Source organism: Melopsittacus undulatus, chromosome 7 (assembly GCF_012275295.1).
Source record: "Melopsittacus undulatus isolate bMelUnd1 chromosome 7, bMelUnd1.mat.Z, whole genome shotgun sequence".
Classification (NCBI taxonomy): domain Eukaryota; kingdom Metazoa; phylum Chordata; class Aves; order Psittaciformes; family Psittaculidae; genus Melopsittacus; species Melopsittacus undulatus.
Window position 1 is genome coordinate 34,399,546 of NC_047533.1, and position 18,630 is coordinate 34,418,175.

General features: G+C 38.6%; 1 protein-coding gene across 1 annotated transcript in view; it reads right to left on the minus strand.

Annotated features, from left to right (window-relative positions):
- WWC2 (WW and C2 domain containing 2) overlaps positions 1–18,630 on the minus strand; it is a 108,059-nt gene that overhangs the window by 43,178 nt on the left and 46,251 nt on the right. Inside the window, exons 3-5 of the mRNA XM_031048939.2 lie at positions 9,560–9,763; positions 8,489–8,565; positions 3,805–3,884 (exon numbers count right to left, since the gene is read on the minus strand). Coding sequence (XP_030904799.1) covers positions 3,805–3,884; positions 8,489–8,565; positions 9,560–9,763 — 361 coding nt within the window. The remainder of the gene's footprint in view (positions 1–3,804; positions 3,885–8,488; positions 8,566–9,559; positions 9,764–18,630) is intronic.

The window sequence follows — 18,630 nt, forward strand, 5'->3', positions numbered from 1 at the left end:
ACACCAGGCTCTCTTTATTCACAAAATCTCTGGATAATTAACACCATATGTCATAGATTGGGCAATTCATTAAATTCCTGGACTATTAACGACTTTAAAAACTGTAACTTGAAAATAACAAAACAAAAAAACCCCTAAACTTTGAGATAAAAAGATATTTCATTTTAGTATTTCCATATTTACTTCAGGAACTACAGTTTGTAAACACATTTCTCTGATCTCTAGTTTAACTGAGTACTTCATAGCATCGTAGAAACGACTACAGCTGTGCTTCACAAAATTAAAACCAACAACCATCTTCACAGCATTTAGTAGAGAATACATTCTTTTATAATGCAATTGGTTGTCTGTTTTTATCACCATCCATCATCTTTGCTGGAAGACATTTACCTTGTGAGCAAGGAATGAGCAAACATTTCAATGATCTGAAGTGAACTTGAGCATTCCCTGCAAGAACATCAACTCGCACAAAACACCTGTAACTAACTAAATTCTTTTTCCAGTTTCATGCACAAAGATATAAAGGTTCTGAAGCAGTCTATAAGGCTGTGAGCACCTCTGCTTTCCTTTCTTCAAATTTCAGTTTTTGTACAAACTAGAACTGCATTTGTCTAAGAAAATTACCTATGTGAGTCAGCACTCGTTCCTATTCAAGGATGTATTTGTTTCAGCTTGAAAGTTCCTCAAACTCTTTCATAGATAGGCACTTACTATCTGACAACATTCAATTTCTGGTAACTTATCGGGTTGCTAAGGTCAAATAGATACAGGGTAGTCCAACAATTGGGATCATGAATGAAAAGTTAGGTAATACACCACATGCTGCCTAGTAATATGATGTGCCACATTCAAATTGCAACTGCTTTATTCTGTTTATAATTAAGATGGACAAGAAGGATCTCTGACATGTAGGATATTCCATCATCCTGTTTTAAATTAATGGGATTAGTACTGTTTGAAGGTGGCTGACTGAATTTTAAAAACAAATGTCCATTGTGTTTCTGTGGAATGCTGTTGACAGTGTCTGAAACATGCTTTGGATTCCTATCAAAATGGCTTGTGAGCAAGCTGCTTTAAAACAATACTTCATTGTTGAATTAATATAATAAAACCAGCATGATTGGCTAACCTTTAATCCTGGGACAGCAGCATGAGTTTTTATTACCTTAAGCTTTAGAATCAATGTGCCTTTCTTCTTCTAAATTTTGTTTCAAATGAAATCTGATTTATGGTTAAATAAATTCAATCAACTATCCTTTTCTCCCTATGCTCCTCACGAGGCTTTATAAATTGAAATAACAAACAAATCTTACATTTCTGTTTCAGTCAAAATGAAGGAGGATAAAGACTCGACTGGCATAGAATCACAGAATTATAGAATAGTTAGGGTTGGAAAGGACCTCAAGATCATCTAGTTCCAACCCCCAGCCATGGGCAGGGACACCTCACACTAAACCATATCATCCCCAAGGCTCTGTCCAACCCCGCCTTGAGCACCACCAGGGATGAAGTATTCACAACTTCCCTGGGTAACCCATTCCAGTGCCTCACCACCCTAACAGTAAAGAATTTCTTCCTTATATCCAATCCAAACTTCCCCTGTTTAAGTTTTAACACATTACCCCTTGTCCTATCACTACAGTCCCCAGCATCCTTATAGGCTCTCTTTAGATACTGGAAGGCTGCTATGAGGTCTCCATGCAGCCTTCTCTTCTCCAGGCTGAACAGCCCCAGCTTTCTCAGCCTGTCTTCACACAGGAGGTGCTTCACTCCCCTGATCATCCTCAGGGCCCTCCTCTGGACTTGTTCCAACAGTTCCATGTTCTTCTTATGTTGAGGACACCAGAACTGAACACAATACTCAAGTGAGGTCTCATGAAAGCAGAGTAGAAGGGCAGAATCACCTCCTTTGACCTGCTGGTCATGTTCCTTTTGATGCAGCCCAGGATACGGTTGGCTTTCTGGGCTGCAAGCACACACTGAAGCTGGCTCGTGTTCATTTTCTCATCGACCAACACCCCCAAGTCCTTCTCCACAGGGCTGCTCTGAATCTCTTCCCTGCCCAACCTGTAGCTGTGCCTGGGATTGCTCCAACCCAGGTGCAGGACCTTGCACTTGGCATGGTTAAACTTCATGAGGTTGGCATCAGCCCACCTCACAAGTGTGTCAAGGTCCCTCTGAATGGCATTCCTTCCCTCCAGCATATCAACCGAACCACACAGCTTGGTGTCACCGGCAAACTTGCTGAGGGCACACTCAATTCCATTGTCCATGTCAGTGACAAAGATATTAAACAAGACCGGTCCCAACACCGATCCCTGAGGGACACCACTTGTTACTGATCTCCAGCCGGACATTGAACCATTGACCACAACTCTTTGAGTGTGGCCATTCAGCCAGTTCTTTATCTACCGAGTGGTCCACCTATCAAATTGATGACACTCCAATTTAGAGACAAGGATGTCATGTGGGATCCTCCTATGGTGCTGAGGGTTTTCAGTTTCCAATCGCTTTCAAACTCTTCATACCAGAAAACCATTTCTCATCCATTTTGCAGGTCTCTGTTTATGACTGATCATTTCCTGGATGAGAATTTTGTCCTCCCACTTAAAAAAAAAAATCCTGCTGATCTATCAGAACACACAGGCAAGAGCCCACAAGATTTTCTGTTTAGAATTCGGCACTGAACCCCAGGCACAGACGCTCTGTCATCCTTTGTAAATCACTTCTCTGCATTTTATTTACCTGGAAGATGGAAATACAACTAATGCACTTCCCTTCTCCCACCTTTTGTCCATCTTCCCTATCTATTCTGTAAGCCCTCCAGCATAGAGATTATCACTTATCTGACAGCACACTGCCATACACAGGAGATCCAGAGAAAGAGAGTCAGTGAATCCAGACAATATTACTTTTAATGCTACAACATTGCTTTCTGCTATTGGAACTAGCATACTAATAGCTCACAGCTCAGGATTTTACTGTTCAAATGTATCCTTAATGGATAGGTACATACCACCATGCAGAAAATAACTAGCATTAATAAATTTCTGTTCACATTAGTCAAGAAAACATGCTTGTTAGCAATGTTTCTTCTGCAGCAAGTTCTCTGTGATGACAGTTCCAGTAATGTTTAATACTTTAGGGCGCAACTTTGTAAGTCAGAAGCAGCAGGGAGTGCTCAGACTGAAAAACTTCATCCCTTAATAATCCAACTAGTTAAATACCCAGAATGCTCACCCAGTTCAGCATCAGCCCTTTGGACATCAGGCATCCCAGCAACTGGAACAAAGAAAGTCAGGTCTCTAATTCTCAAATTATGACTCATTTCAAACCCTGCACAGTAGCACACCCTTTATACCTCTGAGAACAGCACCTGCCCCTCACTGCCTTGGGTTCAGAAGCTGAGAAGGAAGAAATAAAAACCATTATTTCCTAACTACCTTTTTCAATTTTGTAAAAAGAAATGTTTAAATGGGCCACGCAAAGCAGCTGAATTGTTTTCTGGGACCCTTTCCCACTGCCTTTCTTTCTGCCTCTTCATAACACAAGCTACTTCATGGGGAAAAAAAAAATGGGAGGGGGAACAGATTTCTCATGTTAACACTTGCACAATAGGTTTGCCATTTCTACAGATTGCCTGCTTCCTAACAGCAACAACACGAGTTATTAGATTCTCATTTTTCTCCAGTAATTGTCTTACATAAGATGGATTCAATTCCATGCCAACAAAAAAAAAGGCTAAAAAAAGCAAGAAATTGGTCGACTGAATGAAATCAGTTTCAACTCTTTTCTTTTACTCACTGTTGCAGTGTTTCAAAACCCTGTTCCTTGTACAGCAGCTCCTGCTTCATCTGAGAGAGTTCCCTCTTCAGCTTCTTAACCTTGTGTGTTAAATCAAAGCAAGAATTAGAAAATTTCTCTTGTTAAACAGCATAACACATGGCTTTGAACAATTAATGTAGTCTCTACATCAGATGAGAAAAAAAGAGAAAATTGCTCTACTGACACATATTAAAACCAAAAGGATCAGCTCTCTTCCTGATGTCTATGGGCAACATGTTTTAGTATTAAAGGGACACAAGCAGATTAAATCACATTCCTTATTTGTATCAATACCACACTGTGTTATTAAACCTGAGAGAACTTTAACAAGTAATTTACTTCTCACTTGTTAAGCATGCATTCCAACTGTCCTACAGGGACATGCCTGTTTATTTTTAGGCTGCTTATTTTTTTCACCCTTTCATTCCAGGAGCCTCTCACACCATTTGCACTGTAGAAGACCAAGTTTGGACTTTTTTTTTCCTTTCTCCTATGAGCAATCCTTTTTGATAAAGGTTTACCAAGACTGGATCCCTAAATATATAGTTCAGATTCATTTCATACAAAGACAACAATCACTAAACACATCTGGATTGCAAATATGTGAATCTACTTAGTAAAAATATCTTTGGCAAAAGAACTCCTGCTTCCCCTAAATCTGCATGCTCAATAGGCTTTTTCATCTTCATATTGCTATTTCAGATGTTAGCAGATATGAGAACACCACCAAGGATTTATGAATATAGATTAAATAAAAAAATCCTCTACTTAATATTTCATGTCATACTTCCCAAATGTACTAAGCCAAAGTTTCTGGACCACCTACTAAGGACTGTACTTTAATACAAATTAAAATTAATCCTCAGCATAGGATTACAGAGGCAGAAATGCCTTCTTGAAATGCAGACTCCCAAATTTCAGGTTTTGTGCATCTATACCTGGCTGATTCGCACTCTCCATTCTAGTCAGATACTGTTAGGATATTAGCTTTCCAATAGCGAGGTGAAAAAAGAGAGAGCCTGCTGGAAGTCCCCTGCTATCACCTACTGCTGTGAAATTCTTGCTAATTTTCATACAGGTCCTCAGATACCCAACTCTGCTGAAAACAGGTTTCTATTAAACCATTCCATTAAAAAGGAATTTTGACCAATTTAACTGAAATTAGTTTCAAAATATGTCTTCAAGACTGTTTGTACCCAAATCCCCTCAGATGTTTTGCTTGGTGCTGTTCATCAAGTAAAAAAAAAAAAAAAAAAAAAAATTCCCAACATGCCAGGTGAGCAAAAGTGCTAAGCATCAGCAGCTGCTGTAGCTTTCCAAGAGACTTAAAATGCTTTGTGTGTCTAAAATAACCAGTGATTTGTGGGGTCTTTGTAGGGGTTTGTGAATGATAGGCATTCAAGTTTGTAGCTTCTGGCTAACGTTCTTTTTTGTAACAGAAATAAAATGCTTTTAAACTCCATTTTCTCCAAAGCAAAATCTGTTTTCTAAATGAAGGGTTAGGTTCAGGCTTTCAGAAACTAACATCACTAGTTGCTTTACTTGACAGAAACCTGCTTTTATTTTGACTGTACTGAATAGTTAGCACGATAAACAGAGAATAAGTACAGATCCAGAGCTCCTTAACAGTTTTTTCCCTGACTAGCACAAAACCCCCAAGAATAATCTCTCAAGTGTTCTGATCAAGGTTATAGAAAATGAAGAGATATCACCTCTGTGTTCCAGGTAATGTGTAAAATCTGAAAGTAGTCTCAAGTTTTCCGAGAAACATAGAATGGTTACAGTTTTTCTTTCAAATCAGAAATGTGAATTTATAGTAATAGTAGAAGGCATACTTTATTTCAACTTAGAGGACTGGATCTCTCAGAAACCCTTACAGAAACCCTCAAGATCATCTTCTGAGTGTCCTCTGCTGTGATTCATCATCATTTCATTATCAGGAAATGTGAGTTAGGCACATTATCCTAGAAGGATGTGACCTACATCATAATATAGGCTTTGTGTTTACTGCATCATACTTGCATTAAACTACTCTTGTGCTCCTTGTCTTCTCCTTCAGATCTTTCATATAGTTCCTGCTTTTTCACAACTCTTCACTTGTTTTATCCTTCACCCCCTTCCTACTGCCTCTGCATATAATCTTAAATCACCTAACAAGCCTCTCACTTCCTGCTTCTAACTGCATCTTTCTAACTGCATCTTTAAGCATGCTCCTGTGGCTCACCCTCTTCTATTCCTGGCACTCGAGTACTAATGGAACAACAACAATCCCACAAGGTGCATCCCCTACTCACTGCATATACATAAAATATACTGTGATCACATATGCATTGCGTTGTTTGAATTATCTTACGCATTATTAACTAAGATCCCAAATGGTCCTGCTCAAAGTCCATTGCAGGATCAGATCTTTCAGTTTTAATCTTGGGAGAAAGATCTTTCTTCTCCTGCTTATTTTAACAGCTGTCTGATTTCTGTCATATTTTCTCCACGACCTATTGCACAATAGGCATTTCATGTATCCAAAAGACTCCACATGCATATATTAAGCACAGCTAACAAGGAAAAAGCCAAAGGTCAATTCAGAACTTCCTTGAATGCTGAGTTTCTCCCCTCCAGCCACCATTAACCTGATGATACCAGTAAACCTCAGCCAGTGAGAGACGAACAGATTTAGTACATCTGACCTAATAATTCACTAAACAATGGGTAAATCTTAACAAGCTGGCTAGCAGCTTACTAATGACTAACTTTGTTTCCCATTAAGTCCAAGCATGCATATACTGTAAAATGCCAAAAGGTGGCATATTAGCAAGCATCCTCAAACATTCAAATAAGGGTAAACTATTATAATAGTCATACCTCTCTTGCCAACTTCCATGAAAACCACTTTCCAGCCCTATGACTTTCATATCCAGTGGCTTTGGATGACAACACACTTTATGTTGATACAGATACTCTTTGACTGTACCCTCCTACGCTCCACAGACAAGATTCAGGTCACCTATTTTAGGCACACATACAACTTGGACTTTGTGATGCCAATAAATCAGGTGTTGGGAACCAGCAGGATATTAGGCTCTTTGACTACAAGAAACAACGAAGAGAAGAAAGAACCCCCCAAAAATTAATTACTTTGATTAACACATCTGCCTCTTCTCTCAGTGAACAAAATTGTAACTCTGCAGCCAAGAGGTGATTCAGTGTTTCTGCATCTTGAGCTGGGAAGTGATCAGAGCTAAAAAATGAGAAAAACTGAATGCAGAACCAGGTCTGAATTTTCCCTTCTTTGACTTGTTGGTGACAGTGTTTAAATTTTGTCTTGTGTTTTGTTCTTTAACAATGCTGTTAGAATTCCCAAACATACTAGCAAACTCCTTGCCAAAGGGAACATCTGTTACTGCTCCACTCATTTTAGAAAGAAGCTCTCACCTTGTCTTTTCATTCTTACTCCTGACAGGGTTCTAACTGCTATTGATTCTCCGTACTAAAATTACAAATTTTTCCTCCCACCTCCTCCAGTGTTGGAATAAGTTCTCTCACCAACCATTTCCCTTGTCCTTAAAGGATAAGGGACTACAAATTGATATCGGTAAGGATGAAAAGGTGTAAAAGCAGTCAGGAGGGCAATATCCAGATGCCAGTTTTACAGTGAGTTCCACCCCTGATTTATACTGGATTTTAAAACTTTAATGAGCTATTCCACAATCCATTTTAAACATTAATTGTTTGTATTCCTAATCATAACTCTTACTGTGGGTGAAGGATGCTACTCTTGGAGGCTCCTAAGAGTGCTGCTCTCTGCAAAAACCAGGAGGGGGCAATAGAAGAGCTGAGTAACTGCTGTCACTTGTGCTCCTGAGTCTATTCCAGCCCTCCATCGAAAGACTATGCTGTGAGATGCTGTCATTTTAGCCTGTATGGTTTGCTCTCATTTTTTTTCATTACTAACTACAGAAAGTCTAGGCTATCCAAAGAGCATTACATGCCACAGCTTGACTAAATTAACTCCCTGTATAGATTTTAAATGTCTTCCAAACCATTTCCCCCTTATTCAAAATAAATTCACTAGAAACTAATCCGTGAATTAAAGTTCTTTATATAGTCTGTAGTGACCATACTGAACACAGTTGATCAAATAATGGGTATTTGTTAGTTAGTAATTTCAAAACGCAAACAAATTTTCATTCTTGTTCTGAACTGTTCCATTTTGACAAAACAGAGCAAAGTTTCACACCATTATTGAAAAGTGGTTTGGAAACCAACAGCAGTTCATGTAGCTAATGGTGTATTTCTCGCAGAAGAAAGACTGTGTAAAAACAGCCATGTAGCTGCAGCTCACCTTGGCCTAGTACTTTCCTATTTTCATCCACAGACTTTTACTCTTCCTCTCAAAAACAAAAGTATACAAGTGAAAATAGTTATCAGATTTATTTAAACCCACATCTAATTAGAATATCTGCCAGTTTCCCTAAAATGTGTTATCTGAAAGTAACAGACTGCTTTAAAAGTTAATTAAAAACCTCTGAATGGTATTCAATGAGAATACTAAGAGGTTTCAGTACAAGGGGATAAGATACGTCTGCTAGTTCAAGCTTTGCTCGCTCTATACTCATAAACTTTGCACACAGAATACAAATGAATGTGAATTAAGTACTCTCACCCTTAATCTTGTAGTGGAGATTTCAGCCTTCAGAATGTCAGGGTCATACTTTGTGCTTGATGAGGAGCTTGAGAACACTTTTTTTAAAAGACAAAAGAAGGACAAATATTTAAGTACTTTTGAATCATTAAGTAGTTTTTTTCTTGAGGAATCCACATTGACCTAAAAAGTGCAGTAAAACATGTAATACTCAAAAACACCCCAAACCAACCAAAACATATTGTTTATAAAGTAGTCAGCATTGCAGGATGGAAATAATTAATAAATAATCAAAATTTTCCCCCTTCTTCCCCTACTACTATTTGGTATCTCTCCTCTTTTGTTTATCCCAGGATCCTAAGGTAGTACTTTACTCTCCCTGGCTTTCTACCCCTTGCTTTCTGTTCCTATTCTTCTAGCTGTTCCATCTTGTGATCACTTCTTCCTGGAAGCTGTAATTTCTAAGGAGATTTCTGGAAAGCAGAAGATTTATTCAGAAGCCTCATTGGTCTGCCACTCAGTACTTTCACAGCTGCACATGTTACTTTTATCACACTATGAACTTCTAAGAAAGATATTTGACCACCAGCTTCTGACAACAATCTACTGCAATGCCAATTCCTTGACCACCATTGTAACATGTATCTTTTCTCCTGATCACAGCACACAGGCTAAAAAATTGTTATATGCTGCTCTTACAAAGACCCAACAAATTCCCCTCTTGGTCTACTGCAGACACCTCTCACACAGTAGGGCCATTTCAGTATGCAGCTGGGAAGGCAAGAGGTCCTATTGACTTTGAACCTAGATTTGGCAGAATTTTGTTCTGACAAACTGCATGACAAAACAGATTTCAGAGCCAACTGCTCTAAAGCACGGCTCAAAGGAGTTCAACTGTATTACAGAGAAGAGGGTTCTCTCCAGCAGAATAGCTTTGTATTAAATAATAATACAAAAAGTAGGGATGCTATCTCTAAAAAAGTCAGAGTACAAGGTGTACTTGCAAACCTTGAAAATTCATCCTAAAGAGAAACAAGATCCCCTGCAAAGCACAGATCAAAGAACCTACATTATATTCTCTACTGTACTTACAGCTTGTACGAGAGCTTGATTTCTCTTTGTAGGCACCATTCAACCGTACATACTCATCCAGTGCAAGTGCTAGTCTCTGTTCTTTCACCTGGTACAGTTCTTTCTGAGTGCTGAGAGCATCCTGGGCTATCATAAGATAATCTTTCAACATTCTCTCTTGTTCTTGCCTCCATTGTTTCCTGGGATCTTCTATTTGTGTTGTTTCTTTACAGGAGAAAAAGAAAGAATTTAAAGAGACCTCTGCTGAAATCCATTGACAATTAGACTGTTTCTTTTTCTGTAATTCGCAGCTATAGAAATCTAAACCATAGTTCACCTTTGGTTACTAGGCAAATGCTCAGTTTTATTCAAGTTTTTCTATGCCACAATAGTGTGTGTAAGAAGCACTGTTTAAGGGTTCAACAGGTAAATGCTTATGTAGATGATCCCCACACCTGAAAGCCTGAATGAATAACATCCTAAACCTCAAGAAAAAAAAATTCTTTTTTTTTTGCAGAGTATTTGGAAATAACTGGACCAAAAAAGTCTTTCAATGACATCTTAAAATTGAATGCATTTCTGTACAAAAATGAAAAGTAAGCTGAGCTATTACATTTTTTTTACACCCCCCCCCCCCACCTCCCCACTTCACTAATTTTTACTCATGCGTTATTCATGTTTTATAGTGGTTATCTCTCTCCTTTCCCTCTACAAAAACACTTTTATCTTTTCCCCTGTAACTGAAATAACAGATCATTAACTCTCCAGATCATCTCACCTAACTCTATTCTTATCCCTGCTAGGAATCTGATCCCAGATATAACTTTCTTTTTTATGGCCAATACACAGAGAGGGTCACCCCCAGAGGGCATTTCACTTCATCAAAGACAGCTGCCCAAGATACGTGGGACTGAACTGACTTTGAGATGTCCACTTCTTCCCACCAACTACCCAGGTATAAATGAGGAGGCTGGAACAGGCCCTTTATTCATTAAGGGCTTTGGGTCAACCATTTTAACTCCAGCAGCCACATAGAAGACGGATTTGCACAGAATGCACAGATAAGAGGATCAGACATATTGTACTAGTATATATTAAGAAAGTATGTGATGAGATCAATCTAAATGCAGGTTTTTAAGATTTATAGGGTTTTTTAAAATGTAAACAATACAAACAGGAAGAGTTACGACTGAATGCTCAATCTTACCATTAATATTTCCTGACTTAGTTCAGCACTTTTTGAAGTTGTACAATGAATACTCTTCCTTTAAAGCTGTACTACATATAAAAACATTCTGATAAGGCACAGCCATGAAAAGATTGAAAGCTAAATGAAAACACGCATCACATTGCATTTTTTTTGTAAGCTACTGGTATAAATCCTCAGAGATAAAAAGTAACATTTAATACCAAAGTATTTAAATGCATAGTATTTACTTCAGATTTTTTTTTTCTGCAAAAAGGAGGAGGGAAGTTTATTCTCTGGTTAGATTTCTGCTGCTTTAGTTCTCTGAATTGTTTTACTGTGAGAACCTATGTGGGGTGGGAAACAGGAACATGGTCTGAAGACTGGGGAAAAAGAAGAACTGCAGTAGAACCAATCTGATTGCTCTGAACTGTAGCTGAAAGTGCACTCTTGGGGAGAAGGCACTCTTTCAATTCCATATATGAAAACAGATTTTGTAACAGCAAAAGCTGATAAGAACAGATTCTGGTTAATAACAATCTCCCATACTGAATGACTACTAGTTTTTCAAAGCCTTTTTTTGGTGTTAATATCACAAACTAGAAGACATAAATAAAAAGAAATATCCCATAAAAGCAATCCTGTAGAATCCTAAACTGAAAATTTCTATTGAACTGCCAATACTTCTAAAAACAAGCACACACATATACACCCTCCATCGCTTACAAACATGTCAAGCTTTTGTATTTCTACTTGAGAAAAGTATTTCTTAGATGTGCACAATGGATGCACAGAGAGTATATATCACATAAACCCAAGCCTGGTGCATAAGCGATTAAAGCAGAGAGGCTTTATACACAGTTGGTTTTCCAATAACCCCAACAGGAACACTTTCTCAAAAAAACTAACTATAGCTATGGACACACATACATATCTCCATGTTTATAGCCACCTGCTCTCTTCCACAATGGTATCAGTCACACGAAGAAGCAAATCAATACCTTTTCCTTCCCAAAAGGTCAACATATGCCCCTATTTGTTCCCACTTACTGCTGTTGTTCTTTAACACACCTCCACATTCACTATTATTTACACCAAATTAGAAGATATGTCCTTTTTTTGTGAAGCAGGATGAAGACCATGAAGCAGGATTCTCATGGGTCAATGATCAAATAGGATAAATGCAGCTATGTTGGGGTTTTAGAAGAATGTAATGATGCGATTGTGTTTTAAGAGTGCAACCAGCAGCCACCAAATAATCTTACAAGATTGGAAGGTCTCATCTTCGAGCATGTTGTAAGTAATTGCCTTGTAGGTTTTAAGTGAAGATTGCTCAACATGCAGCCCAAAGACCAAATGTAGCCTGCAGAGTTCTAAAATGTGGCCTACAGATGCCCTGTCCTTGTGACTGCAAGAGAAGGACAAAGCTGATCAAGAGCAGATTATTCTGTACTGCTGACAAATACACTCATTTTCTTTTTGCCTCTCCAAGCTGCATGTGCAAAACAATAGTATGATTATATGAGCTAACATCTTTTATATTGATAGTCATGAACAAGTTAAAGGTGACCCTGCATTTTAAAATTGCATACTGTAACTTCAGCATACTGAAGGTTTGGGTATGTGCCTGTGTAGGTAACATTAACTGGTCAAATAATTCTCAGCCAATTCTGTCTGCAAGTATTTCATTCCAGTTGGGAAAACATATAATCCTGGAAAAAGCAAAGCAGTAATGGAATGACTATCCCAGAACTGTTACTCAACTTCTACCAAGCAGAAAAGTCTCTAGAGTATTTTTTACTTTACGTCTTCTTAAATATTAAAAGTAGAAAATTCAAAAAAAGCCTATCACTTGTTTGGCAAGTTGTTCATATATATATATATATGTATGTATATGTGCCTGTAGAGCAGCACCATATGCTTGTTCATCTATATTTTTCAGTTATCTCAATTTTAATCAGTAGGTTTACTCCACAGAGGAAAAAACCCCAAAGACAGACTGGATAATATTTCTTGTACTGTAGTGCTGTGCTTTGAAAAGCGTGCTCATTTGAGCACACTTACCTTCCCAGAGCCAACACATTTTTTAAAAAGCAGACTTTTTTTAAACCCAAATATTTATTTTTCCCAAAGCCTCACAGAGATAAGGACTTTTTTTCCTTGGACGAGAATGTTTCAAACACCTGCTATTAAGGGCAAACCTCCATACAGAATATTATTGCAATAGTTACATGCATGTCATTGAGGGAACAGCTTGATGAACATTTCAAAATGAGATGTGAAACTCCTAATGCTTAAATAAAAGAGTGAAATTTAAACCACAAAGAACATCCAAACATTTTCCTACCCTTATTATTCAACAGCTAATGTAAAATAAACTTGGGAGATCTCATTCCTTTTTTAGGACATGTTTCCACTGGTGACAGCAACAGGATGCCTTACAACCTCGTCTGCAGCACAAATGAATGATGCAAAAACCAGATTGCTAGCTGTTTTTTGATCAGCTAGCTGATCAGGCGAGGAGCAAGCACTGGTTATGAACACTAGGCAGAGCTGCAGAGTCATATCTGTTCTAAAAAATACTGACTGGACTTCTGTCATCAGCAGTGGAGAACAAACAACCATCCCCCCTGGGCACAACCTCTCCAATACTTTCTGCATCACCAGGAAAAGTTCAAGAGTTCAGATGGTTCTTGTAAAGAAAATGAAGATGATGGATTGGCCATCAGTTTTCATAACATAAACCAGGATATTAACCGATGGCATATCCTCAAAATGAACTTTTAAACAGCAGGAGTTGTACACGAGGAGTTTAAATAGCAGGCTTTATGAAGAGCACTGCTTCGATTCAGAAAAAAACCTTTATATATCAACTTCTCTGTCCAATCACAATGCAAAATAATGTTCCATAGTAACAAAATGAGAAGGGTGCTGGTGTACCTAATATTCAGGTTACACGTTCCTAATCTGACTAGGTTTTAGCTTCATTTGGCAAAGCCACTTGCAAATCAAAATTACAAAATCTTGATTTAAAACCAATTAGTTTAAATTTAAACAAATTACTGCAAGCGCGTAGTTAATAAATTTATTAAAAAATATAAACAAGACATTTATTTCCTCCTATTTTAAAAGATCTGAGTGACTACCCACACTGGGGGGAAATGCTGTGAGACAGACAACACTTGTAGTCTCGCCCAGCGGAACCACACAAGCAGCAGGATGGCACGCTCCACCCAAGGACGTTCCTGTGCACTGAAATGTTCACAGCCATGTAATGTGGAAGAGGAAGCTATGCTGGCTTTAATCATACTGCTATTCATGAAATACACTCTTGCTGGCTCACTGCCAGACAGGTTTGATGCACTTCAACTCAGCAAAAATGTTGGTTCAAACAATGATTCAAAACCAAAATGCCAGGACTGAGTTTAGGCTTTGACACTTTTGTTTATTCCTTTGGCTAGAATTTGCTTCTAGGGCAGCAATGTTATGCATGCTCTGTGTAATTACACATAAGATATATATTATACATAGCATACCGGCAATACTCAGGCATGCCATTTTTTTAAATGAGTTATTTTCAGATGTTATGTTCCTGTCTGCTATCAAGAAACTCTGCCAAATTTTTACAGTCTACTTGAACAGAAGGAAACTATTACCTTATCAGCAGTAGATCGTATTTCCCTAAAATACATGAAATTAAAATCCCACAGGGAAGGGAACGGCTCCCTGACGCCCTACTGCTACACATGAGAGAATTGGACATTTTACTATGAGATTAACAATATGTGGAAGCAATAGCTTTCCAACATCTCCTCTTGCCAAACAAAATAATAGCACTGTCTGGCTCTAGAACAACTGACATATAAGCTGTCTTCAATCATACAAGTTGCATTTAGGCAACACTGAGAACAAGTACTCTCAAGGGGGCCCACTACAAAAAAAAAAGCTCGAGATGTTACATTGCTACTTGAAAAGGACACATACATAGCAAGAGCAGACGAAATCAGGTCATTGTACTATTCATCCTGAAGAGAGAATTCTCATCTCTTTAAACACATGCCCATTTTATTTCCGTTTGTTAATGTGGCAGAATCAGCATTTGGGAATAGAGGCTATCCCCAGGGAAATTAGTTGACCTGGCTAGAAATAAGGATCAGAGACCTAAGACCTATAGGAAGAAGAGCAGGGGAAGTTGTGTGCCACAGCTGGAGCTGTGCAATAGCCCTCCTTTTTGGCAGTGATGATTTCCACCATGTCACCTCAACCCACACACCCTCACGTTACATTGATGTACTCTCTTCTGCAGTAGGTTGCAGAAGCAACCTACTGGAAAGCAGCTGACTGCATCCTAAGGGCAACCCCCTGGAAAAGGGCTGTAGATAAGCAAAACTGGGGCCAGTGGCACTGAAAGGATAACCAAGATTTCAATGGTATCTCACACAAAAATGTCTCAAGACAGCACAAACAAAATCAACTACAACCCTTTGACACATAACGTCAGAAGAGAAACAATGGTGTCTAAGATCAGCCATCACAGGATAACATGAGTTAGCTTAGTGGTAGGTGGTGAAAGGAATTTTATCAACAACATTACGTAACCGCTATGGATATGTTTATTCTACAAGTATATCCCACGTTTCTTGATAAACAACCTGGCTTTCAAATCTCCAGTATTTTTCCTGCAATCAGACAAAAATACACTTAGGGGAAATAAAGCGCAAATATTACTTTATTGTACTTCAACTGGCAAAACAAATATTGTAGGCAACAGAGATGCAAGTCTTAATGAACAGCAAAGGAGAAAATGCGCTAGTACTAGCTTCAGGGAGAACACCCAAGTGTTACTAGACTCACTTAAGGAATGTACTTCATTGTTTACATACCAGAGGCTTTCTGAATGCTTTTTTTTTTTACTTATCCTCCCCACCCCTTAAAATTTTAACTCAAACAAGCAATCTGTACCCCAAAATTTAAGAAAGAATTCACAAATACTACATAATTTGTTCAATAGGTATATAAAAATAATAGCACATTCCAAAGACAACAGTTTCAGTAAGACCATGCAGCCCAACAAGATGACATATACCGTGTCTTAAGAATGGTCTAACACGTTGCTGGACAGCCAAAGAAAAATCACATTCTACCACATATAAGATGGAATATGGATTATGAAGAGAAACATGGAGGAAAATTAGATTATTCAGAGTATGCTTGGAACTGAGCTTTCTACAGTTTGCTTCCTGACACAGAACTTGCACACAAAAAATGCCTCCTCTCTTCCAGACACCTTCTTCACTTTTCCATAAAATAATTCTGTGCTTGGATTTGAGTAATGACAGAAAATGAGAATGTTTTCTGCTACACTATGCAAGCATGAGCAGATTTCCAAGAAATACTTATTCAGAGATTTTTACAAATTAAAATTGAACATGTTATCCTTATGGCATATTAGGCTCCTCCAGATATCGGGTAGCATATGCTTATATATCTCACAGCTAAATTCAGTAGAAACTCTGAGCATTTTGCTCTGTATTATCCAGTAAGTAGGTGAAGTTCCACTGCTATGGCTATTAGAACTATGACATAAGAAAAACATGTAAGTATGATCTTTACATAAAAACCACCTTTAATCCAGAGCCTTCATTGCTCTAGCCCTCTTTCTACAGCCAGCATACACTCTATTATTCTAATCCTTTCCAATGGCCAGAGTGCAGAGGAGATATACTTATAAATAAGATTCAAGTTAAAATATACTGCACTTAAGTTTTCACCATGTGTGTCTGCTGACCATAAAAAGTCTCACAATCATTTCCAAAATGCTTGCATGTCACCACTTGCTTAGAAGATGGCGATGGCTTGTGGAAACAAACAGTGCACATTTGTGATCATGATACACTGTTTGACTCCTTCAAACTAATGGTAAGTGCAGACTCATGTTAGGATTTTCAGACTTTTTCCTTGCCTGAACATACAGCCTGGCACACTTTCAGAGATGCAGATGTACTAGAATCCCAGGCTGGAGCAGATTAGAGTTGATCTAGCTGCAAAACCTCCTGTGTTAGATAAACCAGTTGCACAGGTGTAAACAGTCATGAAAGCCTTTAAGATTACAAGAAGAAACAGAATGCCTGTAGCTAAAATAGTGTTATAAGCATCAAACAGTGTAAGTACGTAGGTAGGCTTTGAAATTTTAAGAAGGAAATAAACCAAGTGGGGAAATAGGGACCTCAACAGAATTCTATTCTTGAGCTAAATAGACACAAACCCCCCATCATGCTTCCTGATGTTTTATCATCACTGACTCAATTTTCCTTTTCTTCAAGGATGAAAGTGGTAGAAAGCTGTCTCTGGAAAAGCCTGTTCATGCTTCCAAAGTGGACAATTAAAACCAAGTAAGGAGGAGCTGCAGAAGCAAGAGAAGGAAAATGTCCAACTCTGTTTTGAAGAAAAGTGTTGGAGGTAGAGGGCAGGCAGAAAAATAATTGTATTGAATATAAAGTACAGAGAAGCAAAAAGAAAGTGATGTGGATGTGTGATGTGACGTGAGCTCTGGGCTCGGAGTAGCTATTCCTTCCCAGCCTTAGCTTTTAAATAAAGTATCTTTTAAAATCTTTAAATCATTCAGTTCCTTTCTGTTACCTTTTCCACTAACCTTCACTAATGGTGGAGTACATGTTTTATAGGGTAATGGTGCAATGCAGTGAAAAAAACAACCACTTGCCTGGTTATTCCTGAGCCTGAACATAAAAACTGGAAGTAAAGGAGAAAAGTTTAGGGATTCATGCAACGCTGAAGGCAAGACAGAACTTGTTCCAGTCCCACATTCCCTCGGACTATCCTGTCAAAGCTGAATTAGAAGTTTTCCTTTCTTGTTGCCATTATCCCCACAGCTGTTCATCTACACACATGCAATGATCCAGATCAGAAAACCTGAGCAGCTGGGGGAAGGAAAAGGAGGTCAAGAACAACGACTCACACACCTCAGGAAGCAGAGTGCTTCCCTGTTGTCCGTGCTTACTGCATGTCCTCATGCTGACACAATGTGGGGACAGGAACCAGCACAAGCATGACTGCTGCTTCACCTGCCCCCACCACCCAAGAAGTGCACCTGGAAATCACAGCCTCAGAGTCAAAACTGCTTCCTGACAAACCTGCACAGGGCATGGAAGAGATCAAAGTTCAAGGGTGCCATTTCAAAATACCTTCAACTAGTGCTACCATGAAAGGCAGATGTCCCCTGCCTCTCCCACCTGACTGTTCATTCATATCCCCAGGTCACCTTCCCTTGCTTGCTTGCATGAATAGGGGTGTGGAAAGCAGAACAAATAGCAACATTTTTTTTTCACCCCGTAACAACTTGGTTTCAACTCGAATCAGCTCCCTCATCTGATTCACTGTCTGGCCATGCAAATGTTCATGCCAGTATAAGCAAAAACATTGCAGGGACAGAACAAAAGGCCAGAGGTAGCAATAGAGCAAGACCAATTCTTTCAGAGATTATATCAGCTTAAAAGTGTTTGCAAATCTGAGCTCTAAGAACATAAATGTTTGCATCTCAGCCACTTAACGCCTGATGTTGAAAACCGTGCAGAAGAATGGAAAAATTTGAAAGTGATGACTTTGCCTGTAGCTATATGAAATGAAGTGGAATAATAGTTTGTGTTATTTTTTGGTATTGCCTTGAGTTCCTAACCGTGTTATTTAGCAAAATTAGTAAGTGTTAGCAAATTAGCTGAAGTAGATGAACACAGGAGTACATATATGCAGTAATTATTGTAAGAGTGAACAGCATAAGCTATGTAATCTTTGGGCTCCCCCAAGCCACAGTAAGAAGGATCCTGCACAAAAGCATCTCCTCAGTTTCTGACCACCAAATATTCCTTCAGTCACCCCTCTAACTAAGGGT